The 26,654-nt window shown below is 38.2% G+C and overlaps 1 protein-coding gene across 1 annotated transcript in view; it reads left to right on the top strand.

Annotated features, from left to right (window-relative positions):
- Cntnap2 (contactin associated protein 2) overlaps positions 1-26,654 on the top strand; it is a 1,802,334-nt gene that overhangs the window by 1,180,469 nt on the left and 595,211 nt on the right. Inside the window, 1 exon segment of the mRNA XM_051174658.1 lies at positions 798-998. Coding sequence (XP_051030615.1) covers positions 798-998 — 201 coding nt within the window.

Raw genomic sequence — 26,654 nt, 5'->3', positions numbered from 1 at the left:
AGCACACAATACAGACAAAGGGGCACATACTTATGGAAGACGACATAAAGCTAATTGTTTTTCTAGCTTCAATACTGCCTTAGATTTTTTTTTCCTTTTTTTGTGGTAGATAAGTCAATAAAAATGTAATTTAAAATGAGAGTATAAGACAATGAGCAAAGCTCCATTGCTTCAGAAGGCTATTCTAAATAGATGGATGTCAGTTCAAATGTACAGAGTTTAGGCACGGGCAAGTGTTTGAGTGGCTTTCTTAATCTAGCATGGTGAAGTTTTTATTTGTGAGTTCGCTGCAATTAAGTGATGAAAGAAAAAAGGTAATCAGATCTCGGTTGCGTATTAATAGATCGATACTAAAAAAAGCATTAAAAAAAAAAAAGTAGAGCGGAAGGGGGCTGGAGAGATGGCTCAGTGGTTAAGGGCACTTACTTGCTGTCCTTCCAGAGGTCCTGAGTTTAATTCCCAGCAACCACATGTGGCTCACAACCATCTATAATGATATATAGCACCTTCTTCTGGTCTGCAGACATATATGCAAACATAACACCATATACATAACAAATATATTTTTTACGAAGTCCAGTAGAAAACACTTGACAAGTACACACACACACACACACACACACACACACACACACACTCACTCATACACTAATGTCATGATTGCTCCCTCTAACTCAGTTTTATGCCAGTTTAATGAAAATAGCATTTAAAATGTAGCTCAATTATCTTCTGACATTTGAAAGAGCACAGAGCAGAGTACTAATGAGCCACTGTCTTAATTATTTCTCTGCCCACAGAGGACAAGGTGTGGACCATAGTGTCTCATGACTTACAGATGCAGACGACAGTAGTGGGCTACAACCCAGAAAAGTATTCGGTGACACAACTCATCTACAGTGCCTCCATGGACCAGATCAGTGCCATCACCAGCAGTGCCGAATACTGTGAACAGTACGTCTCCTACTTCTGCAGGATGTCCAGGCTGTTGAACACCCCAGGTAGGCTGAGATTGAACATTACTTTTAATTACTCTCTCAGCTGGTGTTTGCAATTGCATGAACAATCCAACAGGTGCGGCTTATTATCTTACTGTCCAGTCTTCAGTCTTCAATGTGCAGAAGACTACAAATAAGTCCTATTTAATGGTTGGAATTGTTTTATGGAAAATGGAGCTCAGAATGCATGGTTTTTTAAAGCAATTCCCACTATTTTAAGTTTATGGATTTTTTCAGTTTTATGCATATATATATATATATATATATATGTGTGTGTGTGTGTGTGTGTGTGTGTGTGTGTGTGTGTGTGTGTGTGTGTGGTGTGTTGTTAATGCTACTTTATTTGCCTCGGGCAGAAGTTTGTCAGAGTTCCTTGTTAGTTTCTTTACTGTAGAGATGAAAGCCTTCTGAAGGCTGTCTGCCAGGAAACCTGATATAAAGCAGAGAGAGATTTTGAGGCTCTTTATTGTTATTTAACAGTAACTGTCTTAAGGAACCCACCCTGAAGTTTGTATCATGACAGTCTATTTTAGTAATATACTCTGTGTGTGTGTGTGTGTGTGTGTGTGTGTGTGTGTGTGATTGGGGTTTAAAGAATAAAGAAGACTCCACAATTATATTGAAAATACCTCTGCAAGGAAGTCTCATGTGTTAGGTATGAGGCATGACACTAAATTTAAGATGTAGGCAAAGATGTGCATCCTTTGGTTCATAACACCAGCAAAAAATGAGCATGAACTTTGGATGGAGTGGATAGTGCTTTCAGATTTGCAGCTGTGAGATTTTTCTAGGTGTGTCTTTAGAATATTCATTGAACTTGAGCACCTTTGTGGGTATTTGCTTATCTTATGCAGTAAGTAAAACTGTTATCTATTTGTCATGTGCAAGATATTTTGAAATATGGTTGCAGAATGACTAAATAAAGCTAATTTCTTATGCATACCTTGCCTTTTGTGGCAAGAACAATTTTCAAGGATGTAATATTACTATTACAGACTATAGTGACTATGTTCTATTAAGGATCTCCTGTTATCCTGCTCATTTTTCCGTGTGTGTGTGTGTGTGTGTGTGTGTGTGTGTGTACATTTTCATGTCAAATTAGTATAAGAATGTCTATTAGGTTTATGGCATTTAAAGACATGAAAGACATGTTTTTATTTAATAAGCAAGATTATAACATTGCATTGTGTCAAAGACTAGTGAGCTATGTGGTGCCCTAAATCAATACTGGATTAGATCTAGTCTTTTTTGGGAGCTGCTTGCAGAGAAGATTTAGAGACAAAAATAAATAGATGATATTGTGATGATTGTGTGTTCCTTCTGTGCAAAGCCTTGTGCAATTAGTGTTTATAGTATATACCATGGACTCTAGAATAGTAAAATCTGAAAATATAAAAGTAATGGGTTTAGAACATTAGGGCTTGTTTTGTTTGGCAGAAAGAAGTGCCCAGGTTGGTGCTGCAGAATGGATGGCAGTTGATGTGATAGGAATGGCCCCCTGGTGCTGGTCAGAAACCCTGGGTTGGGAAGTGAGTGTACACATATCTCAGCTATACTGTGGACAGAGTCTCTGCCCTGTCCTTCCGGGCCTGCATGTGTGTGCTTGAGAGTAACACACAGGAGTTAGGAAAACAGAACTGTCTGGCTCCACCTCTGATTTTTATTTATTTATTTATTTATTTGGAATAATGAATCTAAAATGAGGTTGAGAGTATACATTTGTTTTGAGTGCCATGAGATGAGCTGTGTAGTCAGAATTGTAGTCAGAATAGGGATGTCCTAATCCAAACAGGACTGGCACCCTTAAAGAAGATTAAAGATATTTCTCCCTTGCAATCTCCCTCAGACTTTCTCTCCCTACTTCTCTCCCTACCTGTGTGCCTCTCTCTTCTTTATCTCTCCTCTCTGTGTCCTCTCTCTCTTTCCCTCCCTCTCCCTCTCTCTCTCTCTCTCTCCTTCCACCCCTCTCTCCTGTGTTATGACAAACTAAATCTACGAGATCCTTGAACTTAGCCTTCCTTCCTGCTGGACAACAAGGGAATACATTCCCACTGCTCAACATCCCTACTTCCTATAGCATCTTGCTCGGCAGTTCTAACAGATACATGCCGAGTTCTCAGATGATGTCAAATCTGAACGGTCTGGAGACCAACTCTGAGAATCTGGGTTTCCACACAGCCCAACAGGTGTTTCTGTTGCTCTTCACTGCTCTCAGACATTTTTATTGGATCTTGCTTCCATTTCTAGCAAGCATCAGTCAATGGCTTGGGGAAAGCCAAGGACAGAAAGACTCATTAACGAAGCTTATCAGCATGTTTTTCTGTTTCGTGAGAGAGTGCTCCTCACAGAGGCTCCGTTCGCAGATTTCAGTTAATTAGTCTCCAGTCCTGGAATGGGAGAGAAGTGGGACAAATTATTCATCAGAAAGAAATCTCGGTACTTTCATCGGTACAGTCAAAGTTTCATTATCAAAATTTTCAAGTCATTAAAAAGGAGAACATGAGGGAGCAGGAAGATTGAGTCAGTGGAAGAAAAGAGGAGAGCAAGAAAAGAGATACCATAACAGAGGGAGCCATTGCAGGTTTAAAGAGGAATCTGGCACTAGGGATTTTGATAATCTCTTATGGGGAGTGAATGGGAAATGGAATGGGAGGGTCTGTGGTGAGCATGGGAGGAAGGGAGAGGGAACTGGGATTGATATGTAAAACAAGAAAAATTATTAAATTATTAATAATAATAATTTTTTAAAAAAAAACAGTAGTGCTGTCAAATAAGTATACTAATAACATTCCATTTAAGTACCAGAAAAACTGGTTTAAGGCTTATTTTTAAGGCTACTATCCTTTATTCCTCTTGGTCTAATGGGTAATCTTCCCTCTTCCCTTCACTAATAATGTTTTCCTGTCAGCCACAAGGAATCTCGCATGCCCATTACTATCCTTAAAGTAAGAGACGTGATGGTTTTAACTGTCAACTTGAAAAGGTCTAGAATCACTTCAGAAGGGAGTGTTAAAGGAAGCTAATATAGATCAGGTTTGTCTGTGGGAGTTCATACTGACTGGTTACTTCTTAGAGGGAAGAGTTCCCTGATGGGATATGTCATTCTGTAAATATGTTTCTCGTATTGGTTAATGAATAAAGCACTGTTGGCCAATAGGAAAGCAAGATAGGTGGGACTAGGAGACTAGGAGGATTCCAGAAGTACTAGAGAGGAGATTCAAGATGGAGGACAGAAAGAGCAGAACGCCAGGTCCTCTCGCCGGTAAGATGAGACCACGTGGAAATACTTAGATTAATAGAAATGGGTTAATATTTAAGACAGCACTAGCCGATAAGAAACACAGTAACAAACTAACAGCTTTATATCTAACACAGTGTCTCTTTGTGTTATTTGGGGCTGTCGCCGCTGTGGGACCAGACTGGGTGAAAAAACTCATAACAGTTCCCCACGGTTGGTGGCCGCATTCCCTAGGCAGGAGACCTCGACCTGTCTAAGAGTGGAGAGAGCTAACCACTAGCATGCATGGCTTACTTCATTCCTCTTGACTCTTGATGGTGGGTAGATAGAACTGGTTTCTTCCAGCTCCTGCCCTAACTTCGCTGATGGTGGGTAGATAGAACTGGTTTCTTCCAGCTCCTGCCCTAACTTCGCTGAAACGATAGAATGTAACATTGAACTGTGAGCCAATTCTCCCTTATGTTACATTTTGTAGGATATTTTACGGGACAAACTACAAACAACAAACTTGTTTTATAGTATGTTAGTTACATTTTCTAAAGTACTAAAACACTTTTCCCTTTGACCTCCAGATGACGTTTTTTTTAGGATAGAACTACTTGATGGGAATCTAGTGAATTTTAACTTGTGTAATAAATGCAGTATTGTACTTAGGTTTTCAGAGAGATCAACATTGTATTTATGATATTTATAGGCTGTCATTGCTCCTAACGTTTTTTTTGAAAATTATCATCATGTATACCAGACATTTTTGAAACACCCTATAATTTTCTCCTTTTCCCTCCTTTTCTTAGAAACATGTTCTTATTTTCATTCCTGATAATAGTTTCATCTACCTTTAGTCCTCCCAGTTCCTCTCCAGCTCTCCTCTCATCAGGATCCAGTCCCTTCCTGTCTCTCGTTAGAAAGGACAGACATCTAGGAGATAGCAAAAAAAAAAAAAAAAATATATATATATATATATATATACACATATATATATATGTATATATATGTATATGTATATGTATGTATGTATATATGTATATATGTATGTGTGTATGTGTGTATGTATGTATATGTATATATGTATATATGTATATATGTATATATGTATATATATATATAACAAAATAAAAATATAAAAACATAAAACAAAAAAGAATAGCCACATCAAAGTTGGACAAGGCAGGTCAACAGAAGAAAGAGACCCCAAGAGCAGGTCCAAGGATCAGACACCCAGTCATCCACCCACACTCAGGAGTCCCACAAAAATACCAAACTGAAAACTATGAATCATATGGCCAAGATCCGGTTCAGACCCATGCAGTCCCGGTGCTTGCTGCTTTAATCTGTGAACACATATGAGCTTTATTCACTTGAATTCAAGGGCCCTGTTCTCCTGGAGTCCTCCATCCCACCCACCCCCCATCCCTGGCTTTTGCATTGTTTCTGCCTCCTCTTCTGCTGAAATACCCTGTCATTCTTTCATTCACACAGATCTGTTCTTGATGCATGTTTGCTAATTTGAAGAAAAGTGCATAGCTTCAAATATTCCTTTATGAACACTCAGGTATGTCTTTCCAAGCAGGTACAGGAATCCCCTTTTCCTGGCTGCCTATTGCAATACAGGTTCCAGGGCCCTCCACACAGATTTTGATAGGATTTTGTTGGGATTCAGTAATGATGCCTACTGTCAGCAAACATTCACAGGTGGTTTTATGAGCCATCAATAGGAAACACTGTTTACGGTGTGTGTGCCTCTCCTGTTTCTACATAGTCACCCCTTTACTTTGGGGAAGGTGTACGGAACAGGATTCTCTGGCCAGCTAAAATAAGAACTGCATACATAATTGACTGCTTTTACACCTGAATAGTGCTAATACAGTGTTGTTTTTAATCCAATCGATGGGACAATCTCTACAAGTTATAACGTGGATTTCTGCCTACTCTTGAGGGTCCTTTTCCACACTCCCTTTTTCCCTTTACCAGGTGAGCTACTGTGTAAAACAGCTGACACAGTGTAGAAGTTGCTAATATATCAAAGCTCCCTGCATGCTGGATTCTGTATCGGTCAAAATAAGAAAGAAGAGAATTTAATAAGAATCTTTAATTTGTTGTTTTAAGGAACTAACGCTTGCTGTAATTGTTTTTTTTTTTTCTTCCTCTTTTGTGGTAACGTCTGATTTTAAATATCCACTTAGTCATTCTGTAACTAAGACTGAATTCCTCAGAAGCACTTGTAGCATCTGTTTGAATGCAAAGTACATCCATTATAGTCATTGCAATTAAAATGAATATCAAATGAGGCTGTAACAGCTCTGCACTTAAATGTTATTCTTTATTTTAAGAGTCTTACTCTTCAGATGTCATTTGAGGCTCTGTAGCTTCTAAGACACTTATGACTGGGAATTGATAGGCATGTGGAGCTGTGCATTTCTATTGATAACTGTTTGTACCATATAATTAGCTATCAAATGTAGGACTTACTCATTCATTATTGGTTTTTTTCTAGGCTTTTAGAAGGATGTTAATGTGTGGATTATAGTATTATCCATTGTTACTACGAAATTTGAAAATGAAATTACTTTTAAAGGAATGGTTTGGCTATCCCTTGTAGTCATGTTCAGTTTACAATGTGATTATGAATTCATTTGTTCTTAACCATCATATAAGCATATAGAAACAAAAGTTATAAAATTATATGCTTCCATATACACATTGGAACAAGGTCGTATCAATGGAAATAACCAAGGAATACCCAATTTGAGAAAACCAAAAGTGGTGATCCAAAGGAATGCCAGCATACTTCAATTTTATAGCCTCAGAATTGTGAACTTAATAATATGAAAAAGAAGAAAAATCAGTGAAAAATTAAGTATGCTTCTGAAATAAGTCCTCTAAGAAATTGAGAGTAGAGTTTGTAGAAACACGCAGTATCTGCATGTTAACCATGTGTATCTGAGTTCAATCTAGAACCCGTATTTTAAATAATTGCTTTCTCAATTTGCTTTCACTGTTTCATGACTGTGACTTTTCTCAGGTAATTAATCAGACTGTTGTGTAAGTGAGCCAGTAGTCTTCAGGTTAAAACAACAGACTGGACTTTTGGAGAAAGCCTAATGCCATGGGTACTTTTAGTAGTGTGGAATCTTTGCTCTGCATGCAAATGCTTCGTATATTGTTATCTACAGTTTATCATTCTCCCAAAGATCAAATGCTGCATATATATATATATGAACATGCATATATATATATATATATATGTGAACATGCATACATACATATATATATATTTATGAACATATCTATGGGGAAATGCTTTTGAGACTCTAGAATGACATAACTGATCACAAGGAGTTGGTCAGCTTGACAATGGAGTGCTGACAATAATAATATCCGCACATTATATAAGAGACTAAGCTGAACCCAGGTTTTCGTGGAATGTGGAGTGGACAGACATGGTAATATGAGGTTGCCAATCGAAACCTGTGACCACCTAATATGGACCTCAGAGACCAATCAGGATCAGCCATTTCATTCATATATATATATATTTGTTTGGAGCACACAGACATACAACTTTGAACATTCAGCTAACTTTTTCTTTCCTCTTTCCGGAAGCGTATTTATAAGCTCATAGCTGAGCATGACTGCGCATCTGATGAGTTCACAGTGTTCTTCCCACCACCCCGTTGTTTCCAGTCTCTTGATAGAGCAACAGGCAGTGTGTGCACAACTTAGGAGTCAGGAAATCTGAGTGAGGGATTTCAAGCCCTGATCCTCTATTTGTTTTACAAGATACCTTACTTACTTATGAATGCCACACCCCCATGATTTTAACTAAATTTCCTTTGGGTCAAAAGTTAAATATGATGGCATGTGCTTGTAACCCTGTAGCTGAGACAAAGGGGGCAGAGACATACAGACCCCTAGGCTTTACTGGTAGCTGCCTAGCCTGCTTAGCAAGCTCCAGGCCAGTCAGAGACAGCATCTCTGGAAAATAAATAAACAAGGAAACAAATAAAGAAATGGTAGGCAGAGCCTGAGGGGTGAGGCTTGATCTCTACATGCACACAGGTACATGCAATCTCACACACACACACACTGTATGTATGTATGTATGTATGTATCCTTATACTCACAATATTCTGCCTCTGAACACACAAAAAGAACGTGAATCTGCTAAGTCAGATACTGGGAGAAAGATGAATTTACATACTACTGAAATACAGTTCCAGTCTACAATCCCAGTGTTTTCAGATGGCTAAGATGTTTGACTTATCTGGATAGGAACTGCTGGACTGTTTAAGACCACCTATTTGGATGTCTTGAAATGTACTGCACTCCTGCACTCAAATCTACTTTAAAAATCATATTATAGCTTCTAATTCAGAATTTTCTCCTGAAGTATTTATTTCCTGCATATATGAAGATTTATTTAATTGCCGAAGTGTGGGTGGTTGTGTTTCATGTATTTCTGATGATATTTAGTGTCGTCTGTTTGTTCCCAGGGTTTCATTTCTTTTAATTTCTCAATATAGCCTAGTTCTCATAAGTTATACTTTCATTGCTTTGTTATGTTGGAAGAAGCCGTATAAATTATCCATCCTTTTGGGTAGTTTACTATTAGATTTTGTATCTATTGAAAAGGAGTTATGTTCGCAATCTTTGCCTGTAAAGTAAGCTGTGTAAAATTCAATATACTTGGATGATAGCAAACTGTGATTTAGTGGTAACCAAAGGAGAAGAAAACACAACTGTACCATTGTGACTTATAACCTATTTTTACCAGAAAAATAAAAACAAAAATATAAACTTTGGTGCACTTTCTAAGAAAGCCATTTTTCCAACTTTATATTTTCCAGTCTAAAAAACATCTTCATGTTTAACTTTTGAAATAGTTTAGACTTTTTAAAAGTCAGTAATCAATTCCAGCTGAAAATTATTTTAAGTAAATGAAACCCATTGTTGCTAATCAGTATATCAATCAAAGGTAAATCATTTAGTTAAATTAGTATGGACCCTAATTTTAGTATTAAAACTAAAGGATGTAGTTCAATGAGACATCAAAGACAATGTTGAAGAATACAGTAGCTCAGGTGGTAGAGTGATTGCCTAATATGCTGAAAGTCATGGGTTCAATCCCCAGCACCGCATGAAATGGTATCATGGTATGGTCTGTAATGCCAGCATTTCTAAGGCAGGAGTTCAAGGTTAAGGCTATTGTAGGCTAGACAGGAAGTTTAAAGCCAGCCTTTACAAAAAAGCTGTCTAAATAAAATTACAGGTCCTGTAATGTGGCTCAGCACATAGAGGTACTTGCTCCCAAGCCTGATGAGTAGACTTCAATCAATAACCAAGATCCACATGATAGGAAAAAAGAAAAAAAATGCAAATTTTTTTTCAGATCTCTACATGCATTGCAATCATACACACACACACACACACACAAACACACACACACACACACTTCCACATACAAGTAAATAAATAAATGTTTTAAAAAGAAAAAGAAGCAAACAAAGATGGAAAGAACACATTCAGAGAGTCTAGCAAAGCTAATAATGTTGCAGGATGCACACCGGAGTGGCTAGAATTCACAGAACAAACACTGCCAACCAAAAGGGCAGAGTGGCAGCAGGGAAAAGAGCTCTGTGAGGCTGTGTAAACAGCATCGACAGGGGGTTATTTATGAAAGTCTCAACTAGAAAAAAAATTGTGAAGGGGAAATGTGAAGGGGAATTAATGATGGCTGATGCACGTGAGTTTCCTGCATCTCGGGAAATGTAGGCTGGAAGTAGAATTGGAAGAATTCACACAAGTTAACTAAGGGGAAAAGAAAAAGTGGATGAGAAGTTCCAAGTTAGAGATGTCACGTGCTCGCTGATGCTGAAATGATGATCAGTTAGTACAGAACTTACCAGAAAGAAGTAACTGGCTGGAAGAGAACTGGAGACCACAAAGGCAGAAAAGTGCCAGGAGATGATTCTGCAGTGGATTTCACACTGAATTTGAATTTTTTTCCCCTTGGAGGGGAAAGGGATGGCTGCAACCTGGACATTCAGGCCATCACATGGACAATGGAGTAGACGGCAGACCTGGTGTGAAAGGACCTCACAGGACAGTTTGTGGCTCTCTGAGAGGACTGCCAGGACTGAGAGGAAGAAGACCTTGTTTAAGGCTCAGGTCAAAGTGTAGATAGATGCCTTACATAAAGTACATGAGGAAAATTTCCACAGCGGCTCAAGCTTCTAACTTGGGAAACCGGGCAGCAACTCTGAGGCTTCCCGGCAGAGCTGCTTTCTAAGGGACATCTGGAGAGTGGACAGTTTGAAAAGCTGTCTATCTTGACCCTGATGGCCCATAGTTGTGCAGGGACTTTTAATTGTCAGCAAAGGGAATAGTGTAATTTCCCCTTTCATTCTCATGTAAACATATCCAGCAATCAAAATGAAATGCTCTCCATTCTCCTATTGGTATAAGAAGAGCAAATTGGCCATCTCGATGTTGTCATTAAGGCTTTGACAATGAAAAATGCTAAGATGTTTGTTGTAGCCACCATGACCCTCTCCCTTATACCATTGAGACAAATGATGCTTAACAATAATCGTTCCTAAATGAGATTGTCCTCACGATGATGAGACAGGTATAGCATTGGTATTTATTAAATATTTAGTTGGGAACAGGAGTGCATTGGCATATTACATTAGCTCTAACATTTTGATTCACACATCACTGCTTTTACTTTATATCTGAAGAAGTGTAGCTTCACCACTGCTTATCAATTCACGCAAAAAGAAAAAAGAAAGAAAGAGAGCAAATATCATACTGAGGCCAAGCCAATGTTAAAATGCAAGTTTATATGTCTTTATGCTTCATGTGCTTTCTACCAAGAAACTGGAAACAAAAAATAAAACAAAAAAAAAAAGTATGAGGCCACCCAATATAGTAATTACTTGGACAATTTTTAGCGATTTCTTCTAGACTACAGCATTATTATTTGATTTATCATATTATAAAATTAAAGACTGGGGCATTTTTACTAAGTATCAGGGCAAAAGAGATGTTCCAAAAGAGCTGTAAAACTCCCTCCTGAACTCTTCTGGTGTAATGTTCTCTCTTTGGCCCTGACAAGTAGTTAAAGAAATAGTGTTTCACCTGACAGTATTTCTGTGAGCATATTGGGGCACATTTGATGTGAAAGAAATGAAAACATGCTTCTCTTTCTATAGAGCACTTGACTGTCATGTTTTTAATATCAAGGTATTTCAGAACATGCAAATTGCAGGTTGATGAAATTGAAAAAAATATTTCAAAAGGTTATATCCATTTCTTTTCCGATAAAATATGAACACTAAAAGTTGATATTTTCTTAAAAAAAAATTCCAGAAGACACTCCTATACCTACACATTACATGTATACACACATTCAATATCCTCTTCTCATTTTATTAATTTTCTCCTGTTTACAGAGAACTCCTGTTAGAAGGAGATAGATCAGAGATGGGTGGGACACAGCGCATGATAGTAGGGACCGTGAAACCGATAGAAACAGACAATCCTACTCACTACCTGAAGTGCGACAGTTGCTTTTAGAGTAGGTGCTGTTTCTGCTCAGGAGAAGGGAACTTCTCTGCTGAGATAATCAAGCATGCATCAGAGAATAAAGACAGAGAAGACAGAATAGAAGCTCATGGGACGGGAGGGGCAGAGGGCAGAAAGGTAGGAAGGCTAGCGAAGGGGAGAGGACCTCAAGAAGGAAGGACAGTAGAGACAGAGATGCACCTTGAACAAGCCCACTCTCTAGCTAGCCTGATGTTTAGGGAGAGAAGGCACAGTTTCCACATAGCTGTGTCTTTATCGTAGTGGCCTAATTGCTCTTGCATTGGAGAATGCACTTGCTGCAGCCCATCGAGAAACCAAGCATTTCATTCGTCTGAATGTCAAGCCATCCAAATGGTAAGGTAACCAGAGCAACACAAATGACTATATATGGACAATAGGTCTTCACCTCCACAGGAAGAAGCTTTAAACCTGATCGGGACAGACATAGCTTTCGGCTCATTAGCCACAGCCATAAGGTTGCATGAATTTATGAATTTACAATGAAAGAATAGGGAATGTTGTGAAGAGGTCTGAGTAAAAGCAGGAAATACACCCTTTCAAAATGAAATTATGATACAGTTTTATAAAACTTAATCCAAAGTATTTTACCATGAACATATACAGATCTGGCAAGGGACTAGGTTTTATCAATATAAGAGATAATTGTTTTTTGATAAAATTAAATAAATGTGAACAAAAGTAATCTTGGAGAACAAGATGGAGATAATAATCCAAAATTTAAGACTTTTTAAAATGCAAGCTTAACATTGTTGTTGGCCTGTTTTGAGCATCACCTCCTGACAGGAACTAGACCTCTCCAATGAAATGGATGAAATATGTGCAGTCATGTTTCTGAAAAAAAAAAAGAAAAAAAAATCTGTGAATGATCTGAGGGGAAATATAATTGGGGTTATATTATAGGAAAAGGGTCTATAAAAATAAGCCCTTGTGAAATAAAAGTTATGTTGAACTGCCTTGGAAGCTTCATTTCTAATGAGAGAGTGGAAAAAAGGGAAGACAATGTGCTTCACTTACATTAGAAAGGATTTAGCAGAGATTGGATGGGCAGCTATTTCTGAGGAGAGTGCAGTCGAAATGCTGGCCTTGCATAGCATTCAGACATGTCAGACAGGAAAAGAAACTTACTTGCGGCATCTGATGATAGTAGATGAAATTACATCACTTGGAGAAGTCTCTGATACAGTCTCTCAAGATAGCTGACATCACCTTAATGAGATTCCTACAATTCAAAGCCAGACTCTGCTGGCAGAACGTGATTTATCAGCCCACTCCAGTTTGATCTGATTATAATCAGAGTCTGTGAGATTGAGATCTACAATCAAAATGTCATTAAGATTGACTTAGAATGGGGAAAAAAAACTAACTGCTGAAGGGATGGAATTGCTTGGCTAGCATTTTCTGTGTGGGCAAGATACATGCAAAGCCAAATTATAAACTCAGATGCCAATGTATTAATTTGTAATGAGAAAAATATAATGCTAAGAGGACTGGACACTGAGGTTTTTTAGCCTGCCAAATCTTTCCCTAAAGGGCTACCATGTGGGGAGCCAAATTAGAATCAGATGTTTGCTTCTTGAAGTTGGAATCAGAACATGGAGAGTAAATTCGAAGAGTTGAAAATTAAGGGCAATGGACTGACTTTGAATAGCGGCACCTTCTCCTCTGCCTCCTATTTGTCTAAACTCAGAGTTGAATTCATTCATTCTCCTCCTACTTCTACCTTTTCCAATCCTTCCACTCCCTTACCCTTCCATTTTCTTTGGTTTGGTTCATGTAGGCTCTCAAGAAGACACCCCAGCCTGAGCCTTTAGCCTCTTCTTGGTGGTTTTGGTCCCATTCCCATGTTAATATTTAAGTATGATTCTCAAAAGGAAAGTCTCTTGACCTCAGCACTGACAGAGGGGGCCAACAGAGATATTTCTTAATGTCACCCCACCCTATACTTGTATGGTAGAGAGAAACTTGCTACAATCTTATCACATGGAGACAAGCGAATTTCCTACCAAATAGTGAGTTAAACCAAGGGAAAGTCTGAGAGAACTCAGGGGATGTGGCCTGCATGTAACTGAATCCTGAACTCTATTGGAAAACCATCCTAAGATAACACAAAGAAAGCTGGGAAAGAAGACAGACAAATGGCAACAGCTACAAACAATATAATGAATTTAGAGCCACGCATATTAAATTTGTTTAAGACTAATAGCAGGCTTACTCCTGAGAAAGAGAAAAAGTACAGACTTTTTACTTTAAAACACTCCTGGATCCTACCAGGCTGTTGCCTAATGAGGTGATGTGGTAGAAAGCAACATGGATGCTAAATTTGCATAATGCCTTTTTTTCTATCTCTCTAAGATTGCTTTGAAAATTACAAAGAAACTGAAATGAGGTGTAAAACAAAATAACAAAAACGCAAACATATTCTCTGTGTTTTCAAATATTAATAATAGTTTCCTGTCTTCTGATTCATTAGTTTTCCCAAGAGACTACCTGGATGTCCACAGAATATAAAATGATGCTTAAATTAATGAGTACCGTGGGATTTATATATCTTTATAACTATGCCACTTGTATAAAAATACTTGAATCTGTTTATGAGCTGTGCAAACCAGTGGGGGTGGGGTGAGTTACTTTGAGTTTCTTGGCATCTGGCAAACCCCTGCCAGTAGCTCCTATTTATGTACAAACCATTGTGATGTATAAGGTTATCTTTCAATAAGATTAGTCAAAAAAGTTGTCTCTCAGTCTATTCATTTTGCATATTTCTTTTTGTAATGAAACCTTGTCTTCTTTTCCCTGTTTCTGGGTAATCCCACTTATCCAATGGAGAAAAAGTTGTTGTATTTGTAGTTGTTGTTTCTGCTCTGACTCCTAGATTCCTCTGCTAGCCCAGGGCCCAAACATCCCCTGTGTCTTTCCTGTTACTGTTTCATGTGTTAGTAGAAGGCCTAATTCTTATGCTGTCTTCCTATAAAGGCAGCAAAGACTCTGCTACTAGACATGTTGGATTTATTGTTTAATTAAATTTTTATATAAAAGGCTTCAGTCATTACATCCATTACTTTGTAGATATTGTTTTACACCTAAAGCTCTTCCCATTCCATTTTGAAATTACTCATTTATTCATTCACTTTCTGAACCACTGTTTACTGACCTTCTAGGCTCTTTAAGACACTAGGCTAATTTCTCTGTGAGGTTAAAATAATGAATAAGACTGAATCCTTAGGGCAATGTTCCCCTATGCAAGACCTTTGCAGTAAGTTTCCCTTACAGAAAAGTAGTATGTAGAAAATCTGGTGAGGTTCTCAACCATATAGTACCTAAGATTAGTCCCCAAGATATATTATGTTAGGGCTTGGGTATACCTCAGTGGTTAGAGCATGTGCCTACCACATATAAGGCTGTGGGTCAAATTACTAGCAATGGAAACTATAAACTGTTGAGTGGAGTGAGGGATAGATAGAACTCAGCACATGGTTCACTGTCAGAATTCTCCTCCATAACCCACACAGCTGCTATTCAACAAGTACATTCAAAGGCAAACTCCAATGTCCAGGCTCCACTATCCAAAGGTGACTGTCTTGTCAAATTGTTACTGAATTCCAGTGTTCCTGTGGGACTTCTGTGTGTTCTGAGCTGTTTTCATACTCTGTCCTCTCCCATCTCCAAAGCATGCCATAGATAGGACCCTAGCTCCCAGCCACATTGCTCTTCCCTTTATCCAAAACTTTCAGCTCTTTTCTCTGAGCACAATTATCACCTGATCTTAAACACAAGCACCCTCTGATTCAGTAGTCTGCACCATGACATAGCCCTGACTACTAGGTTTGACTTGCAGCTTGGTTATCAGTTCTACTTACTTGGTCCTTAGCTGTCACTAATACAAGGACCAAGGACCTCTTCTAAAGTAGCATATCATCCTAACTGTTCAGAAAATATGCTCAGTGTTCTCATGAATATTCAAGATAGACTCATCAGTACTTTCATACAAAATTCAACACCAATTTTCAGTAATACAACATTATTTTCTGTAATACAAAAATGTTGCATGTAATAGCCAAGGATATAACACTTCTACTGGTCTGGTTTATTCCAAATGCAGTAACATCTATTTGGCCCAATTTGTATTTTTCCCACTTTCAAAGATCTATTGTCCTTTACAAACCATCTTTCAGATTCTGAATCTCCACCATAGTTGAATGTTAACATCCCAGTATTTTCAGGGATCATTTAGCTCACTGGTGGAAGGGCACACTCTCTATCTACCTCTCTCCTGGATCAAGAGCTTATTAGCTGCATGTACTGTAACTCTTAGCAGAAGCTAACAAAGGAAATAAAATTAAGGTGTCAAAGTTAGATAGAAAACACAGAGACAACTATTTGGGAATGTAGCTAAGCAAGATATAATTATCCAACTTATAATTAGACCAGAATATTGAAATTACCAGCCCCAAAATCTTTCTGTTGGTTTTTGTTGTTGAGATAGGAGATATCATCAAGAGGCCGTTTACTGTATGAGTGCATGTAGACAATGAAGACCTTACTTCAAGAGTAGCCTCCTCACAATTTGCTCATAGGTAGCTAGATAACTTAATATTCATTATTTCTGTTGTCCCCTGGAATATGGGCAATGCACCTTAAAATATTATTAAAGGATTGCTTCTATCTGTGACAGTACCAATAACTGTAAATAACTGCCTTAGTAGAAGCATCTCTATCCTCTGTATGGTAACTTTGGCTGTCTTGACTGTGTTTAGGCCTTGTACCAGAAACTAGACCTGGTATGAGTTTGTGGGTACAATACCAGTGTCAAAAGAGAGTAAAGGAAGCTTTGGAAAGCAGCTCTATAATCTAACTATTGTTCTTTAACTTTTAACCACACACACAAATCTTAGCCTATAAAACGCAAGCAAGCAAATAAATCCAACAGATTAAGTTGATTTGAGCAGGATCCTAACATCTTTTGGTATATGTTTTTGTTTCTTCAACATTCTTATATTTTTTGTCACACAAAAGGGGTTATTTCCTCTTTAGGGTGTATTTTGGATCATGGAGAGTTGTTTCTCCAAAGGACACTATATGACTCTGTGAGCAGACCTGTTACGTTATTGCTGTGGGGAAGGGAAGCTAAATTATATCCTGATGAACCAAGGAATGGATTGTAAAAACAAAACAAAACAAACAAACAAACAAACAAAAAAACAGAGATACTGTACCAGCAGGGTCTCTGACTTCTGTTTGCACTGGAGATTTGATCATCTTTATTATTTCCCTCAGAATCTGTATTAGACAACTTACCTCCTAAAAGCATGGCCAAGAAACTGCTGCCTGTAGGAAAAAGTTTTTGATTATGTCTTCCTCTTGAGTAGTAGCCTGTGAGAAACAATTTACATACCATTTGCAATCATTATTACAAAAAAAAATGGTTTAGCATTTTTGTTTTAACTTCAGTTGCGTTTGCCATAATAATTGTATAAATTCATGGTGTTTTGATGCATTTGTAATTATCAAATCAGGATAATCAGCATGTCATCATCATAGTGAAACATACCAAATCCTCTCTTGCAGCTGTTTTGAAAAATACATTATTGTTTCTAGCCATCTTGCTGTACAGTAGCGCACTGGATGCTATTCCTCCTAGTTAGCTACATTTTGATACCTGTTGACTAACCTTTGCCCCTCTCCCATCTTTCACATCCCAGCACAATTCTTCACAGACCTTGAAAGGATAATAATCACCTTTATATGGAAAAACAAAAGACCCAGGATATCCAAAACAACCCTGTACAATATAAGATATTTTGGATTTAACATGTTCTTTGGGTGATGAATCTGTTTCCTCATGAAAAGGCTGAATAATTGCCATCTTATGCCAGCCCGTCTGGTGGCTCTCTAAATTTGAGGCCAGCATGGTTGGTCTGTAGTGAAGACCAGGACAGCCAGAGCTACACAGTGAGAACCCTGTTTCGAAAAAACAAGTGAATAATTTTTTTAGAAAAATGTATAGGTATCTTGACATTTCAGAAACAGGGGTTTAAACAAGTATAGCCAGTATAGCATTGTCTTCAAATAATAACTTTCCAAGAGTCAGGTAGACATGATAGTTTTAAGAAAATCCAAATTCAGATCCTTAATTCCCAAAACTCTGAAAAATAAGCTCTAAAGAATAGCTCAACAACATTCTGTTCTGAAGTCACATGATTTCAGCAAAATTCAGTAAGTTTGAGTAAGTCACTCAGTACCCATCCTTTGGTAGCTGGCCTGTTTGACTGATACATGTTTCAGATTTGTCCATCTTGTCCCAAATGAAAGGTGTTTGTCTGTTTGTGACTTAATAGTTTTTTATTGTTTAATGACACATTTTTAATTCATTTGTTAACACTGAGGCTGCTTTCATATCTTTGTTATTATGAATCCAGGAGAGGATCAATATGTCTTTAACATATTAATTTCATTTCATTCTTATATGTTTATGATATCTCACAGGATGTTTAGTTTATTTATGCATAGTGAAATGACTGCTGTAGTCAGACAAAGAAATATATCCATCTCATATACTAACTTTCTAGATGGGGAATTGTTCATTTATCTACTTACAATCATATAACAGATCAAATCTTATGCCAACATTTCTGAATAACTACTGAATATTACTGGATCATAAAATGTATCACTGAACAAGTACTCTAAGTCTCTTTAAGTTCTATACAAGAAAACTCAGTCCACTTATGTAGGTAGACAAGTATGTTCAGTCATTCAGACTCAGTTACAGTAGTAAACAAATGTAAGTTTTCCATTTAATTAAAGAGGTTACAATGTATAGTAGTATAATAATTTAAAACAAATGCTTTTATGTGCACATTTAGATGGGTGCACAAATGTGTATATCATTTATAATATATTTATATTCAATATATTCATATCTTGATATGAATGCTTATATTTATATGTAAAAATTTTAATATAGTAAGCCTGAGTCCTGTAATTTTTTCTTTAATGTTAATGATTTACGTAGTTCTCAGATAAAAATCTTGGCATAAACAAGGAAAGAAGAGTTTAGTTGGGCTTAGTTTAAGAGTAAAGTCCACCATGGCAGCAGGAATTTGAGGCAGCTGTTAATAACGATTCTCCAATGAGGAAGTTAAGAACAGTGAATGCCATTGCTCAGCTCACTTTCTCTTTTTATGAAGCCTGGGACTGACCCTACAACCTGTGGAATGATGTCCACATACTTGGAAGGCTCTTTCTACCTTAACTGTCCTAATCTAGATGATAATCACTCAGAAACATACACACTTTTTCTAAGTTGGTTCTAAATCCCATTAAATTGACAATAAATACTGACTCTCACAAAGTAAGATGCCATTAGAAGCCATGCATTTGTCAGTCACTCAGGAGACAATAATTATGTTTATGATTATGATTATTATGATTATTATTATTATTGCAATATAGAAGGAACAACAGTAGGATGCCTTAAGCTATAGGGTAGAGCTTCTTCATCTAATCAGGGTGTCAAAAATTTCAGCTTCATGTTAACTGTGATACCGTCTTGCTGGCCCATCATTGGCATATAAGAATTTCAAGCTTCACCTGGCATGTAGTAATGTGCCCATGAGATAGTCATAAACATACTATAATAAACAACAAAATGAAGGAAGGACAGAAAGTTCCTCCCCCATTGAATGATAATGAGCATAGAAGACTTTGGAAGCACTGTGGTATACCACAGATGACGGAGGTCCTTCACACAACATTTGTATCCACTGGGAGAGGCAATACACTCTCCTGAAGCTCAGCTGTAGCTTCCTACTCCCAGGATAGGAACCCAACTTCTGAGGGAATAGACCCGGTAACCCCAGAAAAACATGATCCAAAACAGCGTGCCCAGCTGCTGTCATTAGGGCAGGCCACCCAAATGATGTCTGTATGCCACTTGGAGACAGAAATTGCCTGGAGCAGAGTCAGTACGGACTAACTCATTTTTCAAAATCAGTGGTAACAAGTTCCCCAAGACTGTTCCAATTCTCAGAGCAAATACACTTGGAAAAAAAGGATTCTCTTTGAAAGGCAAAGGGTTGATCGTGAATAATGCTTAGCATTATCTCCATATGCATGAGTTTTGACCCTTAAATAACAACACAGCAGAGATTTCTGCTAAAATAGCATTATACTCTTCCTGAGGCTTAAACAGTGTTGTAGTTAAAAGTATTGAAATAAGTCCTACTCTTTCATCACAGCACACACACACCTCGTGTGAGCACACACACACACACACACACACACACAAACACACACATTTATGCAGCCTAAACACACTTTGTGCTCATGTCCACATAAACATACACACACATACACTGAACAATTGAATTTAAAAAAAATATTTTATGCATTTATGTATTTGTCTAGTATGTGGGTGGATACACCATACCACAGCATATGGGCGGAGGCCAGAAGACTGTTTACAGATGCTTCTTTGCTTATCCAAAGTGGGTCGTGAAGATTTAATTTAGGTTTGCAGATATGGGTGGCAAGTATCTTTACTGGTTTTTATTGAGGTGGATAGTTACTCTGGATTGAAACCTGTACCCCTAAATTTTATGTGTTGAAGCACTGACACTCAGCACCTCAGAATATGACTCTACTGGCCTTTAGAGGGTTATTGTGTTAAAATGTGATGTTGTGAGGATGACACTATGATACAGGATGTCCTCATAGAAGAGGAAACAGCACCATGTGCAGAGGAGAATGGACACATGAGGATACAGAGAGAAAGCGGGCCATCTATGAAACAAAGAAAGAGTTCCCAGGGGAGGCCAATCCTACTAGCAACTTCACATTAGACTTCCAGACTCAAGAATTATAAGAAAGATTAATGTTTGCTGCTTAAACTACCTGCTGTTCAATGCACTGCTACATTAGTCCTAGCAGTCTGGCATTGCATCATTCGCCTTAGAAGGCAATGTACTACCTTCAAAAGCAATTATCCTTCCTTAAACCATGTGGCTTTAGTGCCTCTTGACTGAAGCCCTACATAGAAGAGCAGCTTCCCTGAAGGGTTAAGATAACTAATGCCATTCGTTATTATATTACCTTTCCACACATGCAGATGAGAAGCTCTTAAATATCTCTATCAGCTACTGGCCAGATCATGTCACACTATTCCACACTGCGCTGCTAAAAAAAAAAAAAAAAAAAGTAGTTGTTGCCAGTCCTACGACGTCACTGAGAAAGGTGAAGAAGAGGGGTTCTGGTGATTTCCATTATGCTGGTCCTGTCCCCCAGGAAACTGACTGTTTTCAAATCCCACCCCACCCCTGACACCACAGTGACAAACTCTGAGCCGTCCTGTTCTACGGGAACTTTGTAGATCTTCAAGAAGGGTGTTTGTTGTCCAAAGACTGAGTGGTGGTGACTTTGCTAGTGGCAATGTCCAAAGTGCTGTAGACACTTCCCAGAGTTCAGGAGCCTAGATGTTAGCAGTTTTCTTCTTCGGTGGCCTCTCTTCTCGTCATTGCTGTCTTCCTCAGGGTCATCCCGTTGTCTTCCTTCTGAGGCCGTGTACAACCATGTGTCTTCGCTCTGTAAGGACAGTGGGTCATATTGAATAAGGGAGGCTTGCCCTAGTGACTTCATTTTAACTTGGTGGCCAGCACCTCGGCTTTATATCCAAAGATAGACACAAACTAAGGTTGGGAATTCAATACATGCATTTGATTGGGGGAGGGGGCACAGTATTTTAGTGACTGAAGTGATGGCCTAGAGATGTTAGGTAGCTATTCATTCCTATTTGCAACGATGCCAAAACAAATAGAGCTTTCAGGGATACATAATTTTCAAATTAACAAGTTACTCAGCAGTCCGTATAGAGGAAAACAAATGATTCCTAGGGTCTACCATATTTGTTGACTTTATTTCATATTATGAGTGTTTCTGTTTTTATGATTATAATTGCAAAAGCATGTTTATCTTTAGATGAATATGATCAAATAAGAACATAATATTTCTTTTAAACACATTTCTGGCCACCAAACAATATTGATGATTCAGGGCCTTGCCAACATGGGGAGAATATGAACTAGAGCTTTGTTTGTCTTAATGTCAATATGATGAAATGCCTCACTTGCTTTTTATCTAAGATAGAAGGGATGGTGGCTGGAGAAAGGATCTAGGAGTTAAGAACACCTACTGCCATTACAGAGAACAAGTTTGGTTCCCAGAATATGAGTTGAGAGCAGCTGTAACTCTAGCTAACTCTAGCTCTAGAGAATCCAGCTCCTTTGTCCTGATCACACAGGTACCTGCATTCCCATGGACACACCTATACACAGGCAAACACACATACACACACACACTGTCACACAGGCACACACACCCATATACAGGCACATATACACACAGACACAATGGAAAATAAAATAATAAATCTTAAAAGAAACACTTTTTATTTATGTTGTTTTGGTTTGGGGATGATCCAGAGAATACAGACAAGTGTTTGCTTTCAGCCCCTAATAGCAGGTCCCTGGATAATGGTTTATATAAGAAGAATCTGCTTCAAAAATGTGTCCAGAGATTTTTATCTTGTTCCTTTCTCCACGTCCTTTTGCTTTTTCCCTATCACAATTTAAACACATTCTCGGATTTATTTCAGTCTTCTTTCCTTCAAGATAAGGGTGTGTTGAAGCAGGGGCACCAAATGAATCCTTTTGAAACACTGTTCTTACTAACATTACAGTAAAGTTCTCATTGTTGTTTGAATCCAATAAAGTCTCTTTGTGTCAATAGAACAGCTTTCCATCACATCTACAATACAGCCACAAATCTTTATCTTGTCTTTGCAAGGTCTTCTCCAGTCTGGCCTCCACTCCTATATCTGGCCTAATCAATCACTCTCTGCAATTAATACAACTATAAATAGCAATACAGAGACCCATATCTAGTTATCTCTGGCTTTAAAGCCAGACTTCTTAGGTAATACCTCAATGGTCTGTTAGTCCCTCATCACTCTCTGACAAGGAACAGATGCCCAGAGGGCACACTTCCCTTTCCTTAGACGTGAAGCCAGCTTTTCTCTCAAAGTCTAATTTATTAAGGAACAAGTCTCAGATATAAGGGTTGATTACTCATTATAAAGTAGGTACGTTTATGTAAACAGGACTCATACCAAGAGAGGAGACTTTACCTCTACCCCAGCAGATTCCCCCTTACAACACTTTCTGGCACTTTCTATCCCTAGAATAACCACTGTCCTAATTTCTGAATCTACAGAAGCAGTTTCCTGGCTTTAAATTTTGCATAAGTGTATAGCATCTGCTCTTTCACAGAGTGTACTATGTACTCTCCTAAGCCTAGTTTATGTTGCTCGCTATTAAATTTGACAAGCTTATCTAGGGTGAAAATAGCAGAGCTTATTCTTATTTCTACGCACTTCAGTGTATTCTAGTTTGTCTTCTGTTTCATAGTAGAACAGCATTTACGTTGCTTTAAGATTGAAGGTTTTCCAGACAGAGCTGTAGTAAATATTTGTGTGAATATGTTACAAACGTTTTTCAAGAATAGATATGTACACGTACACGTATGTTTACATACATATATTATCACTAGTGCATACATATATTATCACTACTAGCAGAATAGGAGATTCCCATTATAATGTTTACCTGTCAACACTTTAGTGTATCTATACCATTTGAACCAGTCTCATGAATATATAGCTGTTTTCTAGAGTATTACTTGTCAAAACAACTAATTTAAATAACTACACAGAAGTAAAGTAGAAACCCCCGCACCAAAGGAAGAAACCAAGTTTAGTAAACAATTGTGGTGGTTTTGTTTTCCCATTTTCATTAGTGTTCACTAGTTAGATTTCATTCCATTTCCCGCATGTATATAATACAATTTGACCACTACTATATCCTGCCTTCTACCGCCCGCTGTTTCCCCGCCTCTACCGCTAACTTCTTTCTACTCTCCTTACCTCTAGCATTTTTTCTTTAATTATTACTACCTATATACATACATAAAAGTACATAAATATAGCCTGCTAATCTATTTAGTATTGCCTGTATCCATATGGTTTCTTTTTGGGGGGAGGTTGGGGGTGACCACTTGAGACTAGGCAACCAACAAGGAGGCTAATAACCCAGGGAAATTGATTTCCCACCTCTCAGCAGCCATTAATTGACTAGGGATTAATTCATCTAGGGATGGATGCCTTGTAAGAGTTTGTTAGTCTATGTTGGCATGTCAGCTGGTACTGTCCTTGCTCAGGCCTTGTCTCAGCAGCCATATTGTTGGTATGTAGTCAACAGATACTAAAGATGGTTGGAAATTTACCTTCTGTGAATAATTGCTACCATTGTCTAGCTTGGACCTTCCTTACTGTTTGTGCTCTCTCCTGCACGAAGTAATGTTTTCTTTCCTCAGCCTTTCACTACTCAGTTTAAGAAAATGCAGCAGAATAATGTTCAATATAAATAAAAGTGCCCCTGTGCCATTAATGTTATTATCTCAATATTTCTTTGGAAACCTCTATTATAATGTTAAAATTAGCAGCCTGAAGCCATCTTTTCATAGGTGCTTAATTTTCTTCAGATTGAGATTTCAAGTAAAATTTCTCTGTCAAAGACCATGCACTAAGATTCTCGGGGAACATCATTAAGCATACACCCCCACACATTCACCATGTACCACCAACTTATTACATCTTGATTCCTGTTGTGTGAAAATCCTTACTTAGGCTGTGGCACTGTGAGTTTACAGTGGGCTTCTTCACTCTCGGTCAGTGACTCTAGTCCAGTTACCAGCCTGCTGTCCTGGAAGGTGATTGTGGACACCTGAACAAATCTCCGGTTCCCATCCATGTCTATTCCCATCAGGAAATAGCGCACGCGCGCACACACACACACACACACACACACACACACACACACACACACACACATCTTCCCTTTTGCATCTGTTTTGCCCACTCTTAGGGCCTAGCTGCTGTCTTTATACAGATAATTATTACTCCTGTCAGGCTAGGACCTCCCAAGATTTCCTCACTATTACAGAGTAAGTACTGTTCTTCACCAAAATCCAAGTACAAGGAAACAATTGTCTTACCATGTTCCCTCTCTTCATGAAGGAGCAGAAAGAGCAGGAGTTACATGATTCTGTTTCAGGGGAGGTTTCCATGCCCCCCCCCAGCTCTCTGGTCACTTTAAAGATTTATCACTCTTTCCATCTCCTCCTCCATTTTGGAGCTTCTCTTATTAAAAGCTTCTGATTAAGGGTGTTGTCCTGTAAATTGCACAGTCATCTTTAAAACACACAGGCTAATATATCATCTACTTTGCAATGTAAATATCGGCTGCGATTTGTACAATCTTGGATTTTCTGAGGTGCTGGGCTTCTCTTCATTTTGTTTCATCTTAATATACCTGAGGTTTTAGATCTGCGTTTCCCAAACCACACCTGAATCCAGCAATAGAGAGGAGCCAAAGCCCTTACCTTAACACACCACACCGATGCGGGGATGTCCTGTGTGGGGATGTGCTATGTGTATATCCTGTGTGGGAATGTCTGTGGGGATGTCCTGTGTGATAAGGAGAGCCAGGGTACATGAATCCAGGAGCTCATGAAGACAAGGTTTGGTCCAACCTGCGCTGACCTCTACAAACACATGTAGAACAGCTAGTGGGGAAACTTGGCATCCAGCTGCACACAAAGAGCTCCATTTTTCTAAACTAGATGTGGAGAAAGATTGAGATCAAGTGATGTTCGTATGAAAGACAGTGAGGTTGTTTGCTTAAAATGACTAAGATGACCCTTCTTCCCCACATCTCACATTTCATAAAACTGGAGTCAACTATAAGATGCCTCCCAAATGGTTTACAAAGACAAAATAATGGCATACAGAACACTAGTGTTTATTACATAAAATTGTGCCCAAATCTAAAGATTTCTGGTGGAGTCCCAAGTACACAAGCCTCAAGGTTTGTGCTCTTCACCCGTTAACTGACTCCTCTGGTTGGATGGAGCTCTCAAGGGAAGGATGGTGAGAAATAAAGAGATGTCCCCTGAGTAAATGTGTGTGTGTGTGTGTGTGTGTGTGTGTGTGTGTGTGTGTGTGTGTGTACTGGAAAGTAAGCAATAGATGCAGGACCTACTCTTCAAACTTAAGCTCATTAACCATCATGCATCTATTTTAAAGATGCTGCCTAAATGAAACCATGTTCTCCCAAAATATGGAAGCTCCCTGGGATGTTAAGCCCACTCTGTGATTTATTGTCAAATTACATCAGATCTGGACATTCTGATATCTAAAAGCACATAAATTATCAGAAAAAAGTTACTGAAGGAAACCTGTGCTATTATAGTGGATTATATTCCTGCACAAAGAGTTACAAGGTAACCAATTACGATTTTGATGCCTAGATATCAATTATGAAAGCAGTGACAAAAATGACTAAAGCAATGACTAAAAAATGATCTATTTATTCAGATATAAACAATATAAAACACTGTATTGCACTTTATAAACCTGTATTTTTTAACAGGACAGCCAAAGAATGACTAAAGTCATAGACAATGCCATTTAAAACCCTCCTTCACAAGCTTTTTGCACCAATTCTTCCTTAGAAATACTAGCCTTTCAATTCAAATTAGCAGAATTCAGAAACTCTTGCTCATAAAAATTAAAACTAAATTCCCAGCAATCACTTGGGAGGTATGGAAAGCATAAATGGTTCTACAAAATGGTGACTCAGGGAACTTCCTCTTCTTAGAGGGACCAGACCTGTTACATTTCTAGATAGTCTTCATATTTCAAA

The sequence above is a fragment of the Phodopus roborovskii genome, unplaced genomic scaffold, assembly GCF_943737965.1.
Source record: "Phodopus roborovskii unplaced genomic scaffold, PHOROB, whole genome shotgun sequence".
Classification (NCBI taxonomy): domain Eukaryota; kingdom Metazoa; phylum Chordata; class Mammalia; order Rodentia; family Cricetidae; genus Phodopus; species Phodopus roborovskii.
This window is presented reverse-complemented; position numbering and strand designations above follow the sequence as displayed.